This window comes from Calidris pugnax, unplaced genomic scaffold (genome assembly GCF_001431845.1).
Source record: "Calidris pugnax isolate Ruff unplaced genomic scaffold, ASM143184v1 scaffold119, whole genome shotgun sequence".
Taxonomy (NCBI): domain Eukaryota; kingdom Metazoa; phylum Chordata; class Aves; order Charadriiformes; family Scolopacidae; genus Calidris; species Calidris pugnax.
This window is the reverse complement of record NW_015090854.1, coordinates 377624-405127: the sequence shown is the minus strand read 5'-3', so window position 1 is coordinate 405127 and position 27504 is coordinate 377624. Positions and strand designations below refer to the sequence as shown.

At 45.3% G+C, this 27504-nt stretch overlaps 1 protein-coding gene across 3 annotated transcripts in view; it reads left to right on the top strand.

Moving 5' to 3' along the window:
• The first annotated feature begins 874 nt into the window (after positions 1-874).
• SLC2A12 (solute carrier family 2 (facilitated glucose transporter), member 12) overlaps positions 875-27504 on the top strand; it is a 49021-nt gene continuing 22391 nt past the window's right edge. For 2 of the 3 annotated variants that reach the window (XM_014943619.1, XM_014943620.1), the window contains exons 1-2: positions 875-1156; positions 9297-10619. In XM_014943619.1, the coding sequence (XP_014799105.1) occupies positions 1045-1156; positions 9297-10619 (1435 nt within the window). In that variant the 5' untranslated portion in view covers positions 875-1044. Of the gene's footprint in view, positions 1157-9296; positions 10620-26916; positions 27040-27504 lie in introns of all 3 variants that reach the window. The other variant, XM_014943616.1, reaches the window with a different exon arrangement.

The window sequence follows — 27504 nt, the reverse complement described above, 5'->3', positions numbered from 1 at the left end:
CTGCAGCACTGCCAAATTATACAACAGCCATTCCCACCGGGGACAGCTTGGACAACTTGCCACACTGAGGCCAGTGTGTTTGCTGAGAGTACCCGGAAGATCCTGCACCAGGACCAAGACCAGGATAGGGCAGGTAGCCCCTGTAGGTAGCCCTGATGTGGTCCAGCCTCTGACCATTGCTTCCACCGAAGCTCGTAGGGCTGGAGTGACTCCTAGCAGCTCCCAAAATCAAGCCTTTGACTCAGTGTATCTGCAACACTCTCAATTTTCCCACAAATAATTGTCACAGCAGAGAGGGGGTGGCTTCCCTTTCACTGGCTTGTAAATCAGCACCTGCGTCTATGCCATGAAAAATCCTGGCTCCTACTGTTCCAAAGGGCTGCCACGTGAAAAATCCTGGCTCCTACTGTTCCAAAGGACTGTCATGGCTTTTTTTAAATTTATTTATTTATTTTCTTCTCTGCTGTTTCTCCCCACGACTTGCTCACAATCTACGAGTGGCGCCGGGCGCCCTCACTTCATCTGACACAACCAACGCTCCAGACCCTCCCCTTCCCTGCCCTTTCTCCATTAAAAAAAAAACAACAAAAAACCACCAAGGAGAAGAGAAGGGGCCCGGGGGGGGAAAGAGAGAGACCCTTTAAGCTAAGGGGGAAGGAATGTGCATGGAGCTGCGCCTGGACGTCTGGTGTCTCCCAACTATTTGTTAAAAGGCAAGGGCAATACTTCCGACAGACGGCCCTCCCCTCGCCTGCAATAGGCTCCCCCAGAATAGCAACCGCCTGTGTCGCTGCAAAGGGCAAAGCCTTCTGAAATAGCAGCAAAGTTGTTCACGAACCACTTTTTTTCTCCACCCTTTTTTTTTTTTTTTTTTTTTTTTGTGGTTTGCCTTCGGGCTCGGCAACTTGTTGCCATGAGGGAAACAACCCGGGCTTCCCACGCCGGCCGGGGAAGGACCGCTGCCTTCTGAAAGAACCTCCTGGCCCTTTTTTCCACTCCCTCCCCCCAGCCACAAAAGAAAAAAAAGGTGGAAAGAAGGTGGAGATGGTACCTGGGCAGAGCACGGAGGACCTGGGCCAACCCAACCAGGCGATGAGAGCAGGGGAGGATGAGGAGAGCAGCCGCCGACACCTCCGCCAGCTCCCAGCTGCAGCAGGTAAAGAGCATTGGGAAGGGAATTCCAGGAGAGGAATTTCCAGCTGTTGGCCAGCAGCTGCCGGAGGAGACCTCTCTCTGAGGGCTGGGGAGGGGGAAAGAAACAGCCCACAGCAAAGGCAAGGGGTTCTCGGGGCGCTTTGCCTCCTCTTCCTAAAAGGACGAGGGGGGAAAACGTGGGATAGCAAGAGGAACGTCGGCGTGAATTTTAGATGGAGGTTTAGAGGAGATTTTTTCCCCCAAAAGGCCTCGGTGTCCTGCTGCAGGTGTGTGTGCTGCCTCCCACCGGAGGAGACCTCTCTCTGAGGGCTGGGGAGGGGGAAAGAAACAGCCCACAGCAAAGGCAAGGGGTTCTCGGGGCGCTTTGCCTCCTCTTCCTAAAAGGACGAGGGGGGAAAACGTGGGATAGCAAGAGGAACGTCGGCGTGAATTTTAGATGGAGGTTTAGAGGAGATTTTTTCCCCCAAAAGGCCTCGGTGTCCTGCTGTGGGTGCGTGTGCTGCCTCCGGTGCCCTAAAAGCCCCTTCCCTTTACGAGGATCCATCACCTGGAAAATTGGAGAAGTGTAGGATAACGGCGGTGCTCCCGTTATCCCTGCGTGCTGGGGAGCGATCCAGCCCGTGTCACGGAAAGATTCAGGGAGTTTTTCAGCAATTCAGCCAGCCCTGCACCTGCTCCGGCAGGGGGAAAGTACGAGGTGGGGGTAGACGGGGACTCCCCCCTGTCTTTTCTTCCCTAGCATTTCGTGAGGAAACAGGGTTTCTGCGCTGACACCCTGAAAAACCAACCGTGTCATTTCTTCTGCAAAGATATTTGAGGGCTGCAGCTTGAGTTTCACAGCTCCTTGGCTTTGGTGTCCCACCCAGCCAGTTTTTCTGAGTTGCAGCGTGGTTTTGCATCTTGAGCCTCTTTCAATGATCAAGGGGGGAATGACCCACCCCGGTGACATTTCTCACCCACAAGGCAGCTTCTACCCCAGCAGGAAAGCACAACTATAAGCCAGAAATGATTATGTACCGAGCAGGTTTTGTTCACTTAAAAATGAATGGGCTGACTAATTCATGAATGTTCAGAGAGCTCAGGCACAAATGCTTTGTTGGAGCGTAGCAGTGATCAGTCTGGCAGCATCTACTGATACCTGAAAGAGGAGGAATCATAAAATCATAGAACGGTTAGAGCTGGAAGGACCTTAAAGATTATCCAGTTCCAACCCCCTGCCCTGGGCAGGGACACCTCCCACCAGACCAGGTTGCTCCAAGCCCCATCCAGCTTGGCCTTGAACCCCTCCAGGGATGGGGCAGCCACAGCTTCTCTGGGCAACCTCTTCCAGTGCCTCACCACCCTCACAGCAAAGAATTTCTTCCTAATATCTAATCTAAATCTCCCCTCGTCCAATTTAAAACCATTACCCCTTGTCCTGTCACTACACTTCCTGACAAGGAGTCCCTCCCCAGCTCTCCTGTAGGCTCCCTTCAAATATTTGGTAGGCTGCTGTAAGGTCTCCCCGGAGCCTTCTCTTCTCCAGGAAGCCAAGGTTAATGAAGAACAGAAAGCCAGTTGGTGTGCAGACACATGTAAGGTTACCTTAAGGGTACGGGGGGAGCAATGCAGATGGTTGTAGGATGGCGTTATCAACGGGAAGCCCAGCAGTTACAAAAACCAGACACGGCAAAGTTACTGCAGCACAAGGGCTACGGTTAGAAGGGTACGGGCAAATTACACACTTGGCCCTACCCTCAGAAATTAAAGCAGTGACTTGAGGAATTTATAATTACCTAGCTGGGAATGAAAAGAACTTGTCGATTCTTACTGGAACACAGGAAAATAACACCCAAACCTCATTTGATGTAACGAAGGGCCAGGCTGCCTGTTCATGTAATGAAGACACACAGCAGAGCACTAATAGAGATGGAGAGATGGCCGGTGTGGGTCGGTCCGGGATCCCTTCTGTTCCCTGTCTTTCCATCAGTGCCAGCGGGCTTTTGTTCATGCAATTGGAATATTACTCACACCATACACTCATCGGGCTCACGCCGTGCAAAGTATATAATGCTTCCCACTGTGGCAGGGATTTAGATCTGTGAAAATGTGTGATACATCAGCTTCCTTCTGCCTTCTTTTTCAGTTCAATTTACAAAACTTTTGTTTTTGGTTTTGCCTTTGGGCACCTCCTTGGGTGGGTGGAGTCACCTTCATCAAATGGTCATGACCCCGCACGGCCCTGACACTATTTTTGGGTAAATTTAATATTTTTCCTAGATTTTCCAGCTCTGCTTGCAACACAACTTTGTCCCAAAGCCACCATTTGTTTCATCCCATAGGGTCTTGTTGGGTAACTGTTTTAGATCCCATGCCAGACTTCTAGATGGACAGTTAAATCAGATGTATCCTTGCCAACAGGAGAAATGCACATCTTGAGTAGCTATTGGATGTAAAGAAGCCTCAGGCAGTAGAACAGATCAACAGGGTAACATATATCTCTTTACACCAGGCAACTGGATGAGACAGAGGAGATGACTGTGACAGTGCAGCAAAGATCATGATGGCATAAAAATGGGATAATCACCTTTTACGAGAAGCACAATCATGACTTAATTACGCAGAATTTCCCAACACATGCCATTAAATATTTATCCTACAAAACCATGTGATGCACACGCTATACACTTTAGCAAAATGCTCCTCTAAAGACAATTTGGGGAATTTTAAACACTATTTCCTCGTAAAGGCAAACTTTTTCTACGTCAGCCAGCACTCAGATGGAGAAGGAATATGTTGTTGAAGAAAGCTCAAAATTTTCAGACACAGATGCTGCAGTTTTAAGATTTATCATGGGTAAAAATAGATGCATTTTTCCATTGAAAAAGTGAGATTCAACATCATGGATTCATACCTATGCAATGCACTCAACTCATCGTGTTTATTAACTAAGGGTTGGCAGAGCTTGACTTCACCTTCCAAATGTCTAAATAGATCAAAGCATCCCTGAGGATTTAAAGAACATATATTTGACCTTCCAGTAAAATACTCTTCTTCCCTCCCAAATTGAGACATTTCTCACCTCAGATCAAATCAAAGGCAACAGAAGAAAGCACCAGGTTGGAAGAGACTGTCGAGTCCCCTCCTATCAAAATAGATGTGTAGATGTCACATAAAGAAGTGATTTCCCCCCATCCCACTAGTGTTCTGTAGGCACACTGCGTGTTCTCTTGGGAAAAATGGAAAGAAAAACTACATCCTAAAAATCTCAATGTCTGGACTAACGTGGAGGGCGGGGATGCCAAAGGTGAGCTGGAAAGGACTCCCAGGCACCTTTCCCAGAGCTCTGCTGCACGTGGAACTGGGGAAGAGTGGTGTTTCCCAGCTTGGACCGCTTGCAGATCCTCCCTGGCACAGATCGTTTATCCCTAATGCCAATAAAATACATGCACAGAGCAAATGTTTTGCCATTGGAAGGGCTGTATTTTTCCCAAATGTGTGCTTGAAAAAGAAGTTAAAGGGGCACACCCTTACTCCTTGGCCCCATCCAGCCTCATCAGCAGCACACTGTGCTATACTACAACCGCGCTCGGTCTCCTTTTCAGGAACCAGGCATAAACAGTTCCAGCGAATGTTCTTAAATATAAGTTTGTTTGCCAAGTGGTGCTGCTTTTGACCTGAGTAACAGTTGTGCGAAACCGTTTTGTTTACACGAGGAAACCAGAGGAATAGATTTTCCAATCACTTGTCACATACCAGCCACACGCTCCTTAGCCATGGTCTTTGTTGCAGGCAGAAGGAGAAATCTTTCTGGAAGCCATCATTAAAATACTTTATTCCCCTGGGCTGCACACTGCCATGTATTTTGCAGGCAACTCATAAAAATAAGAGGAATATACATTTTAAGAAGCTTCTTTTTTTTTTTTTTAAAGAAAAAAAAAAAGGAATGCCTAAGAACTGCCAGCAACATCATTAAAAGTGACACTTAAAAGGATTGTGAGTACAACTACTGCTTTATCTGGAAATGTTAAAGTGAAACATATGCTGAAGTCAGAGGGAATTTTGTCTGGAGGAAGAACATGAAGGAAAACCGAGCAGAGATTTTGGGGTTTAACTCAGCGGGCAGCTCTGAGCAGGCAAATCTGAGGTACACCAGTTACAACAAAACCTCATGGTGACATAAGGATGTTTCTCAGCAGAATAAGGCCCGTGAGGGACAGGAGACACCAAGCTGACTGCTGAGCTTGCTGCTGCCAACGCAGAAGGATGGCGTGTCTCCCACTGCATCACCCCAGAATCTGCTTTTCATTCGGGGTCTGCTTTAGGTACAGCCCCCCACTATTTCCATACGCCTGTGGGTGTGTGTCTATATGCACAAGGATACCAGCTGGCCCAGTAAAAACAAACCAGAGAAACATGAAGACATTGGTCAAGCTGACAGTCACACGTTCAAGGAATTAAAAACTCTGCAGGACACAGACCTCAAAGTCCCCATAGGAGACACTGCCCACGCTGCTGGGCTTCTGCTGGAGAGCTTTCAACTCAGTTGTGGTCCCTCTGTTGCTCAACATTTTTTTCTCAATTGCCTGGAAGAAGATAATAACAGATTGTTTGTGGGTGATAAAGGTGAGGGGTGATTAGTACATGGTGTGTGTCACTGGCTGGATGCAATTCGGGTGGCCTGGCCTGCTGACTGCAAGTGGAAGTTCTGCCTGGGGTTCCTCTCTGCTGACTTTAGACATCTGCATCTGAGCAAGCCACACGGATTCCCTTTATAGGCAGTGGAGAGAAATAGGCATCTGACCTGCTTCAGACATCCAAAAGTGCCTATTTTTCACAAGTGGTCACAGAATAAAAACTAGAGATGCCGTAGATCTCTCACAGTTAGGTGAGTTGAAGGCATCCTATGGGCTTTAATCCAGGCAAAGGTAAAATGAGTTGCATTCCTAGCTAGGATGCAAGAAGGCAGGTCACGTTTCAAGGAAAGGCAGTGCCTTGGAGAGAACCCAGTCAAAAAAAGAAATTGGTTGTCCCGGAGGGTAACCAGCAGGAGATGAGCTCCTGTGACAATCCTTAGACAAGCAGAGGGAGAACCACCAGGAGCAGGACAATTATATCAAGTTTCTACCTGGCATCTTGCAACCACTGCAGGAGCACTAGGTCCGCCTCACAGTTTATTGAAGAAGTTGATAATCTGGACACAGTTCAGAGAACAGGGCTTTGAATATTTAAGGGACTGGTAAACTTGTAAAGCCTCATGAGCTAAGCAGCTTATCCAGGAAAGGTCTCTGGGATGACTCGATGACAGGGTATAATTTGGTACTTAATGAACGTGGCTGAGTGCAGGCAAGTGGAGAATGGGACCTGATGATTGGAAGCTGAAGTTGCAGAAATTAATTCAGAAATAATTTACAGATAGTTTACAGTGAAAGCAATTAACCACTGGGACATCTTATGAATTAACATCATTGGCTTTCAACCACTAGCAATTTTTAAATCAAAGCTCAATATTTTAAACGTCTTAGTTCACAAAAAAAAAAAAAAAAGGAAAAAGTCATTTATATGTGTCTAAAAGTTTAAGTTGTGTTGTTCATGAGTGCCAGACTGGATGACTACGATGGTCTCTTTTCACCTCATAACATACAAATTAAAGCAAAATCTTAGGTTAAACCTACATGGCTAAATGATGTAAAATACAAAGGTGACCAAGAAATCTCAAATATCAGCACTGACCCGTAGTTTGGGCAGAGCACTGTGCTCAAATTAGCAGTGTAGCTTCTGAAACCCAAGGTCATTCATTGAGCATAACACTGCGTTGTTACCAGCCCTGATTTCCAACCAGGTTTCCTTGGAAGGGTATATTTTCCGCATCTAGTAATATACAGCAAGCAGTCAAGTCAAAAGTATAAAGAGGAGGGACAAATTAGGTTTATGTAATGATGAAATGAATGTTGCATGTATGCGTTGGAGGATGGAGCACAAAGCAGTTTAACTGGAGTCTTCAGCGGGTGAAAGAAATACAGCAGGACTTGGCCTCACCCATGCATTAACTTCTGTTCAAAATAAGCACAGGGATTTTGGATACCACAGACATAAAGGAAGAAAAAGCTTTAGACATAATAGAGACACGGACAACAACAATATAAAAAAAAAAATAAAAGAAAAAGATTGCTCCATCACTGGAGCATTTTGCTATGTCAACCCGGCTTTTAAATACCTCCAGGGATGATGCCTCAACCACTTCCCTGGGCAGCCCATTCCAATACTTATTAACCCTTTCCATGTAAAAATTTTTCCTAATATCCAATCTGAACCTCCCCTGGTGCAACCTGAGGCCATTTCCTCTTGTCCCATCTCCTGTTCCTTGGAAGAAGAGACTGATCCACAGCCCATCGCCTGTTCCTTGGAAGAAGAGACCAATCCCTAGTTCTCTACAACCTCCTTTCAAGGAGTTGTAGAGAGTTGTAGGCAGCAATAAGGTCTCCCCTCAGCCTCCTCTCAGGAGCTCGATGGTCTTTAAGGTCCCTTCCAACCTGAACCATTCTATGAGTCTATGTATTACATATATATATATATATATATATGTATGTGAATATATATACTTCGCTATACTACAAGATAACCAACCTCCCATGGAGTGGCTGGAGGGCACGATGGTGGGCTCATGCCAGGAATTGTTAGGAGAGCCCAAGATGGTACGGGACACAACCATGCCAAGGAACATGCCAGCAATGGGGTCAGATATGGGGCCACGTGCCAAGGTCCGGGCCTGTGCTCCGGCACTCTTTAGTAGTGCAGGAGTCCTGCTAGGGCTGCCCTCCTCCTCTCTTTTCACAATTTGCTTTAGAAATGTAATATCCTCTGTCAAACGGGACTGATCCTCGCCAACGTGCTCAAATGTTACTGGCACGGAACTCCAGGCCGTCAGCGTGATCAAAGAGCCTTAATGCCTTAGAAAAATAAGCTAAAAATAAACAAAGTCTATGTATCATTTTCAATTAGACCATATACCACTTTCCAGCCAAGCTGGAAAGTGCTTGTTCCAGGAGAATTAAATGAAATATGGACTCTGTTATGCCGCAAAAGCTACCTCTCCTCAGACACGTCCTATCTCTCCAACTAACCGGAAAATCAGAAGTCAATTTACTCTTTTCCTAGTTGTGTCGCAGCCAACATCATGATGAGAGAAAAATCACACTGGGAGAAAGAACAAGACCAACAATAACAAACTGGTATATTCCTCAAGGTTTAGGGTGCAAAAGGCTTCACAGTTAGTAGAATACAATCAGCTAAATCCATCTTGTAACAATAAACAATGAATCACAGATGTATAAGATGAATTTGTTTTAGGGTGGACGTTCAAAGGCATATAATTTGGTTTACGTTTTCACCATCTGTTTTTTATTCCTGACATTGTGGCTGTCATGAACTATGCAAAATATTTGATCCTGATGTTCCAAAGAATCTGAGATGAGTGATGAGCAAAACCCAAAAAGTTCACGAATTTGTGCCTCAAAGACCGGTTTCTCTAGTATATCTCAGCAATCTGGATCAGCCTGGAGCTCAGTGGGTAAGTTTTTATTTGGCAAAATAAAACCACTGGCACCAGCAGCCTTCATGGCATTCTCAGGTGAAGCAAAGGAATTACTGAGCGGTGAGGGAAAACTTTGCTTGTTTTCAAGTAGAGGTTGAAGCATTTTGGCTGGGAAATTACTGCTTTTCTTGCCCATGGTACACTGGTTGTGTGGACAAGACTTCCTCAGTTCAATACAGGAAAAACAGGAAAAACATCTCAAGGCAAAAATTGCTTTCTTACCAGAAGGTTCTATTGGCAGTGTTGCCTTTTGCAATGATATTCTGAGGCAGAAGGTTTGATTATTTAGGGACTGATCAAAACTTTATTGACTTCTGATCAGGAAGACAAGGAACCCAAAAGCACTAAAATTAAAAAGGGCTTCATATGAATTTTTTTATTTTTTTTTATTTCAAAAATAGCCTTCCATGTCACCACTGCTGCTGGGTTTGTATGCACCTGACTGCTTTGCCTAAAAGTTATAAAAAGATTTTTTTGCACCGGTTTATTAAACAAAGTTATTATTAGTTGTCAGAATGTTGCAGAAGCCACACTTTCAAGTTTGTGTGATTTTTTTCTCTTATTTCAGGCTGTGGAACATTTACTTTCCTATCTTCTGCCGTTGCTGCTGTAAGTGGACTTCAGATGGGTTATGAGTTGGGCCTTATCTCTGGAGCTCTTCTTCAGATGAGCAGCATGTTAGCACTGTCCTGCAAAGAGCAGGAAATCGTTGTAAGTTCCCTGCTTTTTGGGGCCTTATTTGCATCCCTTACTGGTGGATTCCTGATAGACCGATTTGGAAGGAGACTTGCTATCATAATTGCATCTTCTTTGCTCGTGTTGGGGAGTCTGATTTTACTGCCCTACGAATCGTATGGGATACTTATTGTGGGACGGATTGCCATAGGCATTTCTATATCGTTATCATCAATTGCAACCTGTGTGTATATTGCTGAGATCGCCCCGCAGCACAGAAGAGGCCTCCTCGTATCGTTAAATGAACTCATGATTGTGATAGGCATTCTCTTTGCCTACATTTCAAATTATGCGTTTGCCAGCGTGTCTCATGGCTGGAAGTACATGTTTGGCCTTGTGATTCCTTTAGGTGCTTTGCAGGCTATTGCCATGTATTTCCTTCCTCCAAGCCCTCGGTTTCTCGTCATGAAAAATAACGACGAAGCTGCAAGGAAAGTACTGGAGAGGCTACGGGAAACATCAGATGCTACTAAAGAACTTACTGTCATCAAGTCTTCCCTGAAAGATGAACATCAGTATAGTTTCTTGGACCTGTTCCGTTCAAAAAACAACATGAGGGCCCGAATGTTGGTAGGCCTCACTCTGGTCTTTTTTGTGCAAACAACTGGGCAACCCAACATTTTATTTTACGCATCGACTGTTTTGAAGTCAGTTGGGTTCCAGAGCAACGAAGCTGCCAGCTTGGCTTCTACTGGAGTGGGAGTGGTTAAAGTGGTCAGCACAGTCCCAGCCACAGTTTTTGTGGATCAAGTTGGAAGCAAAACTTTTCTGTGTATTGGCTCTTCTGTTATGGCAGTATCGTTGGTCACTATGGGCTTAGTGAACCGTAACATACATGTGAACTTCACCAACGTCTGTAGAAGCCCACCTCCAGAGGATTCCTTCCTCCAGAGACCGGGAAATGTCACTGGTGTCACCAATGGGAGTCTCAAGGACCTCTTTGCTAGCATGGCTTCACCAGAAAGATTGTCATTTGACACACAGAGAAGCCCAGGTGTTGCCAGGACAGGAGAACTGAACAGGACTGCCCTGGCAGGAGGTAAAAGCACGACAGGGTCTCACATGGAAAGTGAGGAGGTTCCTGTAGTCCTGAAATGGCTCTCGCTGGCCAGCCTGCTTGTTTATGTCGCTGCATTTTCCATAGGTCTTGGACCAAGTAAGTGTTTCATTTTTTCTAACTCTTTGCAATGATTTATTTACAAATGGGTTAAGTGCCGGGACGACATGCCCAGCTTGGCATCAGGCAGTTGCCAAGTTGGGCAAAGCAGTGTTTTCTGCTAATATGTGCTGGTATTTTCCCAGACCGTCCTGGTGGGACTGGAGTAAGCTTTTTAGGAAGAGATCCTGCCCATTAAGGTCAATGGCCTAATGTCCCCTCAATTCAGTGACATCAACTGCTCCTCTTCAGTGAAGTTAAGAACTGCTGTGATCTTTGTACAGCAAAATTATGGGGTCCCTGGCTACCTTTCCTTTTCCTAGTCTACTGCGTCCTTATGTTGGAAAGTTTAAGATGGAGGCATTTGCTGCTGCTAACTCATAAACCCAAGATAATCACAGAATCACAGAATGATATGGGGTTGGAAGGGACCTCTGGAGATCATCTAGTCCAACCTTCCTGCCAAAGCAGGTCCACCTAGAGCAAGCTGCACAGGAACGTGTCCAGGCAGCTTTTGAATGTTCTCCAGAGGAGGAGACTCCACCATCTCCCTGGGCAGCCTGTTCCAGGGCTCGGCCACCCGCACAGACAAGAAGTTCCTCCTCATGTTTAGATGGAACTTCTTATGTCCAAGTTTGTAACCAAACTCACCAAAGAAGTCACTGCTTCATAAACTATTACACGTTGCTCTTCCTTCTCCAAACCTTCTCACTGTACCGTTTTCGTTGGCCCTCCCCACCCTTATGAGTACCGCTGTATAAGCTCTAGACCTCTGTGTGGTGTGACACCATCCAACCCATGAAATGCCAACATGCCTGAGTTCCCCTGACTATATAATAGTTTTCAGATATAGGAAAGACATTCAAGGTGTCATGGTTCAGGAACAAATTGTGGTATCATCACCACTGCCTGTGCAGAATAGTAAAAGTGGAAGAGCCCAAAGGTGTATCTCTGCACAACCGAGGTGCTGCCGTAGCGGCCATCACGCTTGCACGGTTTCCACTCTCTCCAAAGGAGAACACCTGCCATTCCCAGGGACCAGCAAGGAAATATCTCCATTTTGTTTCGTTTTGTTTTAGTAGCACTTGCTTATTATTGCATTTTGAAGGGATTGATTCTTCCAGCCACGCTCCAAAACCCCTACGCACGGAGCCCGTTATTCATTAACAGGCTGTATGTGCTTTCTGTGCCCCAGCTCCAACCTGCCTTGCAAACACTCTGTACTCCCGCTGCACTGGGATGATAAAGAGCTCGCCGCAAGAGTACGACTCAACAATTGCACTAACAGCAACTCCCCCCTGCAGTATTTATTTGTTTTAAACATTACTCACTGGGAGAGCGGCGTGAGATAAGCATTCATTGCCAGGGCAGCGAGCTCGACTGCGTGGTTGCAGCATTATTCCCTCCCTCACAGACCATCTCGGGGCCAGATTCTGCTTTCAATGACATAGGTTCAAAACCAGGGGTGAAGCCCTGAAGAGAAAACGTTACCTTGAGCTTTTACTTGGGTGTTTCAAACCCCCATTTAATGTCCGTCAAGGCAGGGGCACGTGTCTGGGCTTGGCTGCCTGTTGAAAGTTGCTTTCCTGTTGATATCTGGCTGTAAATGGGTTCCTGGTTCCATTTGAGTTGTGAGCCTGATGTGAGGCTGGCGATAACGACGTGTACTTCCTTGAGGGCTACAGAAACTGAGGTGTGTTTGCCAGGCTAATCTGGGAACTCTCTGAGGCCCGTGCTTGTTTTCTGACCTCTTTCTTGGCTAAGAGCACAAATGTTCTCAAACAGCAAGTGGGAAAGAACAGGCACCCTCTCAGCCCCAGCAGGTTGAAATGTATGATAAGGGCACGGGGAGGCAACTTAAACTCACAGATGCATTTGTGTAGCAAGTGAAGGCCAGGTCCAGGAGATACAGGTACTTCAAAATGAAGATAAGTACTTTCAAGACAATTCTGTGCCTTTAAAAATACAATGTTCAGTTAAAACTGACAATGTATAGAAAATGCAAGGGTCAGAGAATCAAGAGATTGTTGGAAGCTGCAAAGCATCTATTGTGGTTAATAGTTGGGGTTGGGACACAAGGTTGTGATTTGTTTCATATGCAGCCTTCAACATCTGCTGCTTGGAGTCCAAATCCTTCACTGCATTTTAAAGACAAACCTTCTTATCCTCAGTGTGCCTTTTTTAAAGAAAAAACCCTGAGCCCTTCTGCTTATATAAAATAAACAGTTTTAACATGTTTACGTTATCTATCTCAAAATCTGGTCTGTGATCTGGACCAGGCTGTCAGCCGTTGCCTGCTCTGAAGCAGGAGGGAGGCATCAAAGCTGCCCTCGGTGGATGCTGTGGCCCTGGGGGTGCCTGGGCACCTGAGGACAGAAGCACCATAACCTCCATACCACTATAATTTCAATACAAAAATTGAAAAATTGGCGTCTGCCCATCCTGCTGGCCAAGGGGAAGGCAGTGCTGGCGATGTGTCTGTTTGTAACCTACAGACCAAATCAGCCTCTTTTGGACAAAAAGCAGAGAGGGTTTTGCTCTTTCCCCTCCACCTCATAAGGTTATTTCTGGAACAAATTCACCCACTTTATTTTGAATCTGTGACGTGTTACGTTCTGTGGCAATAAAGGAGGGTCTATGAGGCACTGTTAGGAAAAGGGCACACTCTTCACAGCACAGATCATAGAATCATGGAATGGTTCGAGTTGGAAGGGACCTTAAAGATCATCCAGTCCCAACCCCCTGCCCTGGGCAGGGACACCTCCCACCAGACCAGGTTGCTCCAAGCCCCATCCAGCCTGGCCTTGAACCCCTCCAGGGATGGAGCAGCCACAGCTTCTCTGGGCAACCTCTTCCAGTGTCTCACCACCCTCACAGGAAGGAATTTCTTTCTAGTATGTTATCTAAACCTTTCCTCTTTCAATTTAAAACCGTTGTCCCTCGTCCTATGGCTCCACTCCCTGATGAAGAGTCCCCGGAGCTTTCTCTTCTCCAGGCTGAAAAACCCCAACTCATTCAGCCTGTCTTCACCACACAATCTGAGCTCTATTGTCTTTACTTTGTCCTTTTTTTTCCCCTTTCTTTTTTGGGATTGTGGTCAAAAAGCTAGTTACAGTCCAGATTTGCATAGCAGACATTTATAAATGTCGTATTTTTCCATGAGTTATCTTTTGTCTCCAAATTAGATGAAGTAGATGGATTTTTTTAATGAACTAAACATATGCTCAATATATTTATCGCCATTTATCAAAGCACCCAGGCAGCACAGTGATGAGCACTCAAAAATAGACAGTGAGAGATAAAAGCCATTTTTGCATTATAAAAGAATCCACAGACTAGCAAGCATCTGCTTAGTCACTTTTTTTTATTCTGGGGCGCTCTGTATTTATATCATCAACCCTTAGGCAAGATAAAAGGAGTATTTCTGCTGCTCTGTTTCGGATTAATTACGTTTGATGAACTGCCATTCGACTGCTTGTTCACACTCAATTTCACACCATTACGAGGACGGTTTGTAGGTGCAACAAATCAGTGTTGCATCACGTCGCAGAACCGCACATGCCGTCCCCCCAGGGGTGTTTGCAGAGGCGTTTGGAGGCAGTTATGAGCTAAAGGGACTTACTTGATGCCCATCTTTGTCTTGAGTTACCTTTGTTTGAGTATCAGAAAGGTCAAACGAGGACCAACCGTTCCCACCAGGGAAAGATGGCTGCAGAGCCCAAGAGAAACCTCTCTCTGGTTGTCACGCAAAGGGTGAAGATCCGAGAGGGGATCTTCATTGTTTTCAGCACATTTTTGCAAGAAGCACTCAAATTTGACGTATGTGGAGGGGGGACAGGAGAAATCATAGAATCATAGAATGGTTTGGGTTGGAAGGAACCTCAAAGATCATCTAGTTACACACCCACTGCCATCGGCAGGGACACCTCCCACTAGAGCAGGTTGCTCAAGGCCACATCCAGCCTGGCCTTGAACCCCTCCAGGGATGAAATGAAATCTGAAATGCTGCTATGCCTTGCACAGGGAGTAGTGAGTGCAGGGGAATAAGTGCAGTGGGGAGGTAGGTCACCAACTTGTCACCCAAGCTAAAAGCTCACTGTGACCCTGGAAGTTAATTTAACACAAAGGACACGTAGAGAAATTCTAGTCAGGGCCACAACCACGCATGACCTTTTGCTAAATGACAGAGTTAACTGAAATAGTTGCAGAGCATTTCATTTGCCAGATGTTCTGTTCATATCACTTGAGGGGCGAAAAAGAGCCGTCCTTTCTGACAAAGAGGTGTCACCTCCTTCACCCATCACTGTTGGGTTGTACAACATGTTGAGATGCAGGAACCAGGAAAGCCAAACTCTTGGAGTATCAGATTTATTTTCCAAAATGTGGGACTCTTGGGGTTGGATGGAGCGTATGCTCTTGGTTAACAATTGTAGGGCAGCTTCAGCCTTTCGGAAACAGAGTGGGTGCCCAGAGCCCAGCTTTCCTCATGGACCCAATAAACAAAATTCAGATTGAGGTGTCAGATGGCACCTGTTACCAAATATCTGCATCTCTGCCCTGATCATCTTCTTTCGTCATCTTCTTCCGCACCATTTAGGATCAAAGACTAAACAGGGACAACTTCCTTCCATATTTTTCTATATATCCCCTGAGTGAGGAGATGAAAGAGACAGTAGCACCACATGCATTAATACAGGGACGAAGTGTGGTCTGGAGGCAATTCCCTTCATCAAACAAAAATCAGAGGGGCTGCAACAAGCCCTCGGCTGAGAGGCAAGTAGTGCAAACTCAGTCTGGACCCAAAAGTGCATCAGTTTTCCCAGCCTGAATTTGTTCTAGCCAACAAAAAGCACGTGAGCAAAAGAGGACCTGGGCAGTACCTCTTTACACATCTTGTGGGTTCAAGGAGATCCATGCACATCACAGGGATTTTTTGCTGTGGAGTGGGGAATGCTTTTATTGAGAGGGGGATGTTGAATGCATGCATTTGGACTGCACGCATGGCATTGGTGCCTTGCACAAAAGAGCTCTTCCTCCTCTCTCAGTCCCTTTAAGCACATTTCTGTGGAACTGCAAAGGCGTCTAGGCAGTTGGCCAATGAACTTCGGGATAATCTGCTGGTGCAAATCACATCAGCTCTGCTGACGTCATGGAAGTTCATGCTGAGAGTGTGGATGCAAATCAACAAAACATTTAGATGCACAAAATGTGAAGGTATTTATGTGTCTGCCAACCTGGGACTGAAGATGTTCTATTACTTCATGTCCTAGAGCAGCCGCCAGCTTTCTGAGGCTCTCCAAAGCCAAGGGCCAAACTCTCAGAGCCCTTCTCTTGGAGGCCTTCACCAGCTCCACTTCCAAGGGACTTTTTGGAGCTGCAGGGATGCCCTGACCCCAAGCGCTCAGAGCCTGCTTGGTACACGCAGAGCTGTGGCCACAACCCACCCGAGGCAGATCAATGTCTGCAGCTGGAGAAATGTCTTCTGGGTTTCAGGGCTTGGCACAAAAAAATACCACATATACCCATTGACGTAAATATAAAATCTAAAAAAAAAAAATTTAACATATTTGTGGTCAGCAAAAAAATACCACATATACCCATTGACGTAGATATAAAATCTAACAAAAAAAAATTAACATATTTGTGGTCAACAATAAGTGCCTAACAGGGTCTTAGAGGAGAGATTTAGGTATTTTCTGCAAACCCTGCTTTTCCATGTAGCTGTTACAGTCCCATCAAAGCACAGCTCCCGTGAGTGGGTGCTGTTAGGGCTGGCAGTATTTTGGTACTGATTAAAACCTGTGAAATAGAGGAATTAAATACCCATGGGAAGCCTTCTCAGACTGGGATATTATGCCCTCTGTTGCCATCTGCTAGCCTCGTCCATGAAGTCATTATTTCTGACTGGAAAACTGGCAGTTGGACTAGGTGATGTTTGTAGGTTCCTTCCAGACTGGAAAACTGGCAGTTGGACTAGGTGATGGTTGTAGGTTCCTTCCAACTATCCTGTCCTGTCCTATCCTATCCCATCCCATTCCATTCCTGTGTAAAAACCCACTTGAATTGTTGAAGTTATTTAAATGCAGTTTTAAGCCCACGTTGGGTGCAGTGGAGGAGATGGAAGAAGGATGAGGCAAGAAGGATGAAAGAGGATGGAAGAAAGCTCAAGGGTTCACAAGAAAAGTGAAATCCATGGAGTTGAGGAAGGAAATAAATCCATCTTTCAATCCATCACTGTCTTTCTTCTGTGATCTTATGTGATCTGTGGCAGTCTTTCTTCATGTATTTTGTTGTATTGAGCAAACCAAAATGCAAAATTGGAACATTTCCCTAAAACCCAGAGAATTACACTGGAGATAGATTTAGTCCCCTTGACTTTGACGACACTGAACAGCCCAGGGACTCCATCACAGAGGTTGTGTCTCTTGCCACCCTCATGACCAAGATTAGAGGGTACTGCTCTTTCTTTTCCCCCCAAAATTCTCTTGGACTTAACCCTGGCCACCAAATGTTCTACTAGAAACTGGAAAATCTTGTGGGAAAAGAGAAGTGTGGAAATTCTGACCCTCCACAGATTTAGCTGTTTGTTTCCGTGTTTTGAAATATTGTAAGCTGTATGGCCTTGCACTTGCTTGGAAAATGCTGGCAAAAGATAGGGGGTGTCTAGAATTCACATCAATATCTTTGACATTAGAGCGATATTCCAGGCTTTTACAAAACATGTGGTTATTGTATTAATTTATAGAGCGCATGAATCCGATGTTAACAGGCATTCACGCTCAACATTGCCTTGTATCATGACGTTTGTTTGCAGTGTTTTATTTTTGAGCTCCTACATTTTGCAGAGCAGCTGTGGCCTGGCCTTAAATTTCACAGAAATGAGCAGCATCAATTTTAGGCTGTTCTGTGGTTTACTCTGGAAAAGGAGAAAGCAGTGGGGATTAAATCAAGTGATCAAAGATAAGCGAGTGCTTAAATGCTTTGTTGGATCTGAACCAGGATAATAAACCTTGGAAATGTGCATGTTCCACCGAGGATCCGTACAGAAAGTCTTCTTTTAGTTAATTAAAAAATTATCTTGGATTCTTTATTTTGTGATAAGATTCCTAGCACTGTTCATTTGTACTGAATCATCTTTTAATGCACACATCCTTGTGGTTTGGATATGACACTCCTAGTATTTATCTGGTTCATTATTCATGTGATATTCAAATAGTGCCTCGTGTGGCCTTTATTTCACACTGTGTCTGTCCTACCAAGCTGCAGCAGAAAGACAAGGGACGCCGAAATGAAAAATAAAGCAAGGATTGTGAATCACCAGCTTTTCCCTATTTCCTTGCCCCAGAGAAGGTTTATCTGAAGCCCCTTGTTAACCCATCAGCTAACCCAGGAATCACTTTGCCTTTGCACTGGTGGATTGGTGGTAGTGAAATGCCAGCAAATTTAAGATATCTTTGGACTGTTGGGCCCTGAGTTACAGGATTTCACTGGTGGATTGGTGGTAGTGAAATGCCAGCAAGTTTAAAATATCTTTGGACTGTTGTGTCCTGAGTTAACAGGATTTCAAATTGCAGGAGGTGTTCTCTAAAATAGCAGCCAAATAGGTTAATCGTATTTAACTTGATAGAAACTACAATCCTAAGAGGCTTCTTTAGGTGCAAAAAAGGTTATAGTAAGGAATAAAAATGCTTTCACGGTAATGAGACACGGCAATGTCCGTGGGAGCTCCTTAATTATTTTAGTACTCCCATTTTTCAAAGAGCAGAATAGCCTTGTTAAACCCCAAGACTGAACTTAAACTATACACTGAGGTGCACACCTGAAATCTGGGATGTCCTTTTCACTGACGTCTGTGTTCCTTGTACATCACTTTACTTTTAAGTGTGTGAATGAGGGAAAGTCTGGCCAGATCGGGCCAAGGGCTTTCCCTTCTGAAAGACAGAGCCCTTGGTTCTGTGAAAAGAAGGAGTGAGAACACGATGCCCCAGCCAACATTGCTGTGTCTCTGCAATGACAGTGGCTCAATCTGCTGTTGCTGAGTACAAAATTTGGCCCTCCAAGAAAGGTAGGGGCCTACCTGTGTTTTGGTGTTCTATGCTCCACTTAAACAGTGGTTTGAGTCAGTATTCTGATCTTGGTCCTCTGGATTATATATTATATGTTATATAGAATATATTACATATACTTTATGTTAATAAACCTGTTAACACAAAGGCATTGCTTAAGAGGCATGGCTCCTGTGCATGAAATGAGGTGTAGTTTTAAAATTCGACTCAGCTTAGTTTGTAGCCACCGGCCAAAATGAAGAATTTCACCTCAGATCCAAAAAAACCCCAAAGAATGAACATTGCTGTGATTCTAACTAATAATTGGGCCTAACAATCTCCTTTTGTTCCCCAGGGACGTTATCTTCTGTAAAGTGGTGCACAGTTAAGTGGGTCCAGCATAACATCTTGTACAAGCTTTCATGATAATCAAGGCTGCCTATCATTATCCAAATTTGCCCTTCTTACTTTGTGGATCAAGTGTTGCCTTTAAGCATTCAGTAAATAATAGTGGCCTTTGATAATCATTATCAAAGGCAATGAAAGTTTTTACATTCATTTCCTTGACCACGTTCTGGGAGAGAAGATCATTGTGACACTGAAATCTGTGAAAAAGTTTATAGGGCGTATGTCAAGCTTCATAAAATCCATTTTCCTTTGGGAGAGAGGGCTGGGAAGAATTTTTCACGGGCAAGCTGATCTTGGGCCAGCTTTGTGCAAAAACTAGAACTGTCAGTGGGACTTCCAGTATAAAGACAGTGTTTTCATAGAATCATAGAATGGTTTGGGTTGGAAGGGACCTTAAAGATCATCCAGTTCCAACCCCCCTGCCATGGGCAGGGACACCTCCCACCAGACCAGGTTGCTCCAAGCCCCATCCAGCCTGGCCTTGAACCCCTCCAGGGATGGGGCAGCCACAGCTTCTCTGGGCAACCTCTTCCAGGGTCTCACCACCCTCACAGCAAAGAATTTCTTCCCAATATCTAATCTAAATCTCCCCTCTTTCAGTTTAAAACTATTTCCTCCCCTCCTATGGCTCCCCTCCCTGAGCAAGAGTCCCTCCCCACCTCTCCTGTAGGCCCCCTTTAGGCACTGGCAGTTAGTTCTACTTAATTCATAAAGATCATCTCATATTATAAAATATGAGAAAATAATTATGCCAGAAAGGTAAAAATGTGCAATCACGCAATTTACTGGCACTGAGGAAGGTGGAGACTGGGAGCCAAATTGCAGAGAAGATGGCCTGATGCTAAGTCAGTGCAGGCATGAAGTCAGAAGACTCTTTCTCCCCGTGGTATCTGAATTTCTGAGTGATTTTGAGCTCTGGGAGGAAAGCCAGGGAAAGGGGATCCACCTTCCCTTGCCTTTGAAAATCAACCCTAAGTCATAAAATTCTTACAAATGAAGGAGAACTAATAGACACCTTGTGGTGGGTGGCCCCAGAGCCTCCCTCCTTGCTGCCTCCCTCCAGCAGTGGCCAGTGAAGCACCTAAAAAAAAAATTGATCGTTGCAAGCCTCTCACCGAATAAGTCACTGTTGTAAAAGGTTGCTTATCCTCTCCACTGGGAGTTTTCTAAAGTACACACACAAATCTCTGTTTTGCAACAGCAAAGGCTTAAATTGCCCCCAACTGCTGTTTCCCAACAGCTCCTTTCTGTTGTGCACCCTCTTAAGGACCAACGTTGGCCGTTGGATACTGGAAAAACAGGTTCATTTACCGCACCCAGCTGGGTAATTTCTCCTCTCCATACTTTTTAGAAGTGAAATATGTGATAATCTGAACTAATTCACACACAACTTCCTCGTGAATTAGAGCCTCTGGCTTCTGCAGTCATTCCTCTGCAAATGCCTCAAAGGATTATCCTGGATTCAATATTCTGAACAAATAAACACCTACAAACAGGAATACACATTTCAGGTTTTAATTAAAAGGCTCTTTTTTTTTTTGGATGACAGTATGTGATTTATTATAATAAGCACGTTCAGCCCTGAAGGCTTGTTTTCATTTTTTCTTTTTCTCTCTCTTTTTTTCTTTCTGCTTGCCCTGCAAGTTGTTCTGTCTTGATGTGACAGTGTAAGTGTCTATATAACAAAGGATGAGAGGGAGAGAGCAGTGGCTGTGAAATCCAGTTGCAAACAAAATTGTCATCTCATACGTCAGTTCACATCAACTTCTATTAAGGGACCTGAAAAGAGGTACAGACTATTACATACTTGCCTGCAGTAAAGCTATGATCGTAGAATCATAGAATTGTTTAGGTTGGAAGGGACCTTTAAGATCATTGAGTCCAACCATCAACCTAACTCTGATATAAAAAAGAACATCAAAAAACCATGTCACTAAGCACTATGTCAACCCATCTTTTAAATATCTCCAGGGATGGTGCCTCAACCACTGCCCTGGGCAGCCCATTCCAAGGCTTAATAACCCTTTCCGTGTAAAAATTTTTCCTAATACCCAATCTGAACCTCCCCTGGTGCAACTTGAGGCCATTTCCTCTTGTCCCATCGCCTGTTCCTTGGGAGAAGAGGCTGAGCTCCCCCGGCTACACCCTCCTTTCAGGGAGTTGTAGAGAGAGATATATCAGTATCAAATACTTCACTAGGATGACATATCCTACTGATGTTTGCTGCTGAATACTGTTATTGGGCAAGATGGACCACAAATCACATTAACTAAGACAATTCTACCATTCCTAGATCCTTATGCATCTGTCACTTCTTGCTCAGTAATCCTTCAGACAGGAATCACTATCTATATGAAAGTTCTTCTTGTTTGTGAGACTTCTTTCAAGCTGAAAATGGAGGGCAATTGAAGATCACTGAAAACAGATTTAAGAATATATTGAACAGCTTGCATGTGACAGGAGAACTCATACCAGGCATCACATTTTTTTCAAGTTCATGATGATGAAAATTCCAATAGTAGAAAAAAAAAATATGAAAAAGTGGTAAAATACGGGTTCACAGTGGTGAGTTCAGGGGAGGAAGGATGGCTGAGGAATATCAGAGGTGAAGTCCCAGAAAACAGGGGAAGGAGGTAATGTGTTGGTTTCACAGTCTCTTCCCCCCAAAACGTTCCTGCTGCTCTATCATAAACTGGAGGAGGCACCAGTGAAGGTTCCTTAAAAAAGCACACAGAATCATAGAATGGTTCGGGTTGGAAGGGACCTTAAAGATCAGTAAGTTCCAGCCCCCTGCCCTGGAGTGCAAGTGTTCAGCCTGCCTAGTGATGTGATAGTGATGCAAATACAACAACCACCAGACAACAATTTTTTTGTACTTTGATACAGCCTCAGAGATGGAAGGGACCTTAAAGATCAGTAAGTTCCAGCCCCCTGCCCTGGAGTGCAAGTGTTCAGCCTGCCTAGTGATGTGATAGTGATGCAAATACAACAACCACCAGACAACAATTTTTTTGTACTTTGATACAGCCTCAGAGAAAAGAAGGATTAAATCCCACTTGCCCTAACATACATTACTTCAAGGAGTCAGCCTAAAGGATTAACCATTAGAAAGAGAAACGTAGTGTACCCTGAATGTGTTTAAGAGTCGTTTAGATGTTGTGTTGGGGGATATGGTGTAGGGGAGAACTTTGTAGAGTAGGGTTGATGGTTGGACATGATGATCCCAAGGGTCCTTTCCAACCTGAATGATTCTATGATTCTAAGATTTGCCACATCACGTTAGCTCCTTTTGGATTATCAGTGGTTTCTAGGTGTCTTGCAACCAGTAGTCACGTAGCTTTTGATGTGTGCACATGGGATTTTGACTTGCCCCTTGGCAGGAGGGCACCCTGCTGGCATCTTACACCCTCTCCACAGCAATACAGCCCCTCATTCGCTCCACAGCTGCCAGTTATTAATTTTGAGCAGCCAATTCACTCTCATATTATGGGGCAGAGCCAGAGAGACAAATGGCCCTCATTAAGCTGCGTCATTGATTTTTAATGTCGGTCACGATCGTCTGCTTTGGCCTCTTGCACAAAACCCTGGGGCAGAGTTTCAAACCACTTTTCTTGCGTCAGATCTCTTTTACCTGCTTTGGAAAAGGACAAACTCCTTCTCAGACTCTCTTCTTTCCAGTCTGAGCATCCCTGGCTTTTGCCAGCCCCACAAACCTCCTTCACTGGAGTTGCTGTGAAAGCCTTTGCAGGGACAGTGGTGGTGTGTTACAGAAACAGGTCCCACCGGCCCCAAATCACAGCTCTGCCCCAAATCCTGTGTGTCCTCATGGGTACCCACCTCCTCACCATGCACACCCTGAAGCCTTATGCCCTCCCCTGCAACGTGCCCTTTGAAACCAAGGCAAACCAGCCCTGAAGATGGCCTTTTGTGAGTAGTAGTTGGCCATCTGGCTATTTGTGTCAATGCCCAGCAGAGCCAGAAACCAGGTAAATGAAAAATCTGCAGGGTTTTGTAAGCCTGGGAGAAATTCTGGTCTTGGCAAAGCCAGTCACTGGCCACATTCTTTGATGTCCTTCCTCTCATGGCAGCTTCACAGTGGCTTTCTTGCATCTTTCCCCAACGCTGATCATTGGTGACACGCTCTTCGATGCCTGCATTACTGTGGGATAATCCCTTCCTTATCTCCCCTTGGACCTCGTGTCGCTAAGAACCCAGTCCTCCCTTTCAAAGTCTTACATACTTCTGCCTGCTTCCCTCCTAAGCTGTAAATCCACTTAATCTCTTTCCAGAGTTTATACCTCAGAAACTTGAATTCCTTCAACTATTGCAACGGCGGCTTTCTATATCTCACCATAAAGAACTTGATCTCCCACAAAACAGGTATAGGAAAGGAAAAAAAATGCTAAGCAGCAAGTGAAAACCAAGGGAATCTAATATTTCATTAATAAGAGCTGCTGAGCAGCTTCCAATTTACTTCTGCCTCCTGGCAGGAACAAGGTCAAAAAAAGGACATTTTTCATTCCTGTACCTCGCTTGAATGTTGAGTGCCCTGAAGCTCACAGTATTTCTCAGATGTTCTCAGATGTTTCTGCATCTCTGATGTAAGTCTGATAATTTTTTAAAGTATTTCTTTTATTTACTGCGTAGCTGTAAAGTAAGGAGGTAAGGAAGAACTCACGCCAGGGTTTGAGACATTCTCTTTGCTTATGGCCCAAATATAAAGCTCATTAGGATGATCATGTTGACTCAAACAAAACGGCCACTCAATCAAAGAAAAAAGATTCAGATTAGATATCGGGAAGAAATTTTTTACTATGAGGGTGGTGAGACCCTGGAAGAGGTTGCCCAGAGAAGCTGTGGCTGCCCCATCCCTGGAGGGGTTCAAGGCCAGGCTGGATGGGGCTTGGAGCAACCTGCTCTGGTGGGAGGTGTCCCTGCCCAGGGCAGGGGGGTTGAAACTGGATGATCCTTAAGGTTCCTTCCCACCTGAACCATGGTTCAAGTATTTTGGTTTCTTAACAGGAAAACAATATGTTTCACACCTCCAGACAGATTGTGGTTAGCCTGAAAGGACCAGTCTGTCCTTGGAAAAATACATGGCATCAGAGCTGTCACAGTGCCAGGCGTTTCAACTGTGGCACGGGCCATCCCTTGATGCCCATCCCTTGAAGCTCCTCCAGCTCAGGGCTGGATCCTCCTCTCAGCAGCCACTGCAGGTTTGATTGACCACAAGAAGATTCTTGAAGAAGCAAACAGACCAAAGTACCCACAGAAAAAGTTTACCCCTGAGGGTTGGTTTGTGCCCAGCAGAAAGCGGGCTTGAATTCTTTCAAACTGTATTTTAATCCTGCCTAACGTGATCATGAATATCTCCTTTGCCTGTCTTGGTGTATAATCACTTTTCCAGCCAAGCTAGGCACACGCTGCTGAGAAGGGCTCCTTTGCATCTCTCTTCCTTGCTGCTTTGCATTTTGGCCACCACCCCCTGTCGTGACAGGTTGTCTTGGCTGTGTCTAACGATACGTATGTCAACAGCCCTGGTGCCAAAGTGGGGCGAAACACAGTCACGAGAAGACACACACTCAAGAAGCCACTTCTCTTCTTCTTTGCTCCCCACCTGGTATCTAGAAACCCCCCAGAACGTGCCCAGGGCATTTCTTTAGGGCAACATTTGTCTTGTCAGCGGGGACTGTGTGAAATTTTGCTGTGATTGGAGCCAAAAAAACCCATAAAGCCTCTCTCCAGCTGCTGCTGGACACCGTGGCCGTGGTATGGCCATGGTACGGCTGGGTGCCACCTGACTGTGGCACCTGACCTCCTTATGCAGAGCAGTCTTGAGTCATTGGAATAAAATCACCCCTCTGCCAAGTCTCTCCCACTGTGAGAGTGAAGCTCTTTACATTTTTCCTTAAAAAAACAAAGAAAAAAAAAAACAAACAAGAAAAAAACCCCAAAACAGGGCCAGCTCCAGAGAATATTATTGAATTCAAATTTGTGGTGCAAAGAAACTTCAGAGTTTGCTCGAATCTGCTCTATTGACCCAATCTTGGTTGTTGGGGTTTTTTTCCCCCTTTCAATTGGTCCTTTCCAGTCTCCTTCCATAGCACTTTCTTTTATTTTCTACCTTTACCAGCACTGTCCCACAGGGACCCTACAAGCATCCACAGGGACATTGCAGGGTGACACACACTGGCACGTACTGGAGTCTATTTTTAAGGCATATCTTTAGTACCACCCAGTGCAACCATCCGTCATTTTGCAGAAGCACCATCACAGAGGAGGAATTTATAGTGGCCATGTCCAAAGGGCTGCAGACACAGCTCATCCACGTGTATCTCTCTGCTCTTGTGCTGGTGGTTTGATAACCCACAACCTCTCCATGCAGCCACCTCTCGCTAACGCATCTTGCTTATGAACAAAAGGAGGGTGGAGGGTTTTTTTTTTGTTTGTTTTTTGGTGTTATAGTCACCAGGAATGATGAGCATCCACAGGGACATTGCAGGGTGACACACACTGGCACGTACTGGAGTCTATTTTTAAGGCATATCTTTAGGACCACCCAGTGCAACCATCCGTCATTTTGCAGAAGCACCTTCACAGAGAAGGAATTTATAATGGCCATGTCCAAAGGGCTGCAGACACAGCTCATCCACGTGTATCTCTCTGCTCTTGTGCTGGTGGTTTGATAACCCACAACCTCTCCATGCAGCCACCTCCCGCTAACACATCTTGCTTATGAACAAAAGGAGGGTGGAGGGTTTTTTTTTTGTTTGTTTTTTGGTGTTATAGTCACCAGGAATGATGCAGGAATCACAGGATCACAGAATCACAGAATCTTAGTGGTTGGAAGGGACCTCCGAGATCATCGAGTCCAACCACAATAAAAAAAAAAACAAAAAAAAAACCAAACCCCCAAAAAACCCAAACCAAACCCCAAAAAAAACCACAACAAAACACAAGAAACCCAAAAACACCACCCACCAACTAAACCTCACATCCACAACCCCACACACAACACCCCACCACAAACCAATAATCTTGGGCCCTAGACCATGCCCTGAAGAGCCATGTCTACACGTTTCTTAAATACCTCCAGGGATGGTGACTCCACCACCTCCCTGGGCAGGCTGTTCCAGTGCCTGACCACTCTCTCAATAAAGTAATTCTTCCTAATATCCAATCTGAATCTCCCTTGCCTCAGCTTCAGACCATTTCCTCTGGTCCTGTCATCAGAATGTGGTGTCTTTTGGGTTTTTTTCCTCTTGCTATCAAGGTGGCTACCTTGACGCAGCTCTTCATGTCCAAATTTGTTTTTGTGGGCCAGCAACACCACCCTGGTGCAGGGTGAGGTGAGGGAGACAAAAAATCAGGCCCTCCCTCTTCTTCTATACCTCAGGAATCTCATTAGTATGGAGCTGGAACAGCAAACCCTCTGCGTTTTGTTGATTTATCAGGTGGCATAAGCACAGAGCGCGGCTCCAAGGCTGGAAGATTTCTTTGGTCTGCTGCCCCACTTCCATTAGCCTTACGTCACTTGGAGAGTTATTTAGAGTTGTCTCCTACACAGCTGTGGAGTCAGAGCTCTTTTCCCCGAGGCCATCCACGTCTCCCTGCTCAGGGATGATGCCCCGGAGGGATGCTGTTGGCTCCACACGCTGCTGGCAGAGCATGGGGTGCTCCTCCGGGGCTTGGGCCCACACAAACCTGAAATATCCTGAAAAATCACCTTATTCTTTCAGCTGGCCTCACCTGAACTCATGGGCTACCTAACTTTACAGCAAGGAAAGCCATCCTTTCAAACATCTTTCCTTTTTTTTTTTTTTTCTTTTTTTCTTCTATTTCAGTGTCCTGGCTGGTCCTGAGCGAAATTTTCCCTGGTGGGATCAGAGGACGGGCCATGGCTTTGACATCTAGCATGAACTGGGGTATAAATCTCCTCATCTCCTTGACATTTTTGACTGTAACTGGTAAGATTTCTCAGTGTCCTTCCAAGTTGCTACTCTCCTGGTGGGCAAAATGACTTCCCTACACAAACAGCATTGCTAAAATTGCAGCCGTGATGTGCCAGGAGCCCAATTCAGATCTCTATCTATCTTCACCATTTCACAGAATCACAGATTGATATGGGGTTGGAAGGGACCTCTGGAAGTCATCCAGTGGAACTTCCTGCCAAAGCAGGTCCACCCAGAGCAGGTTGCACAGGAACGTGTCCAGGTGGGTTTGGAATGTCTCCAGAGAAGGAGACTCCACCACCTCCCTGGGCAGCCTCTTCCAGGGCTCTGCCACCCTCACAGAAAAGAAGTTCCTCCTCATGTTTAGATGGAACTTCCTTTGTTCAAGTTTGTGCCCGTTCCCTCGTGTCCTGTCCCTGGGCACCACTGAAAAAAGACTGGCCCCATCCTCCTGACACCCACCCTTTCAGTATTTATAGG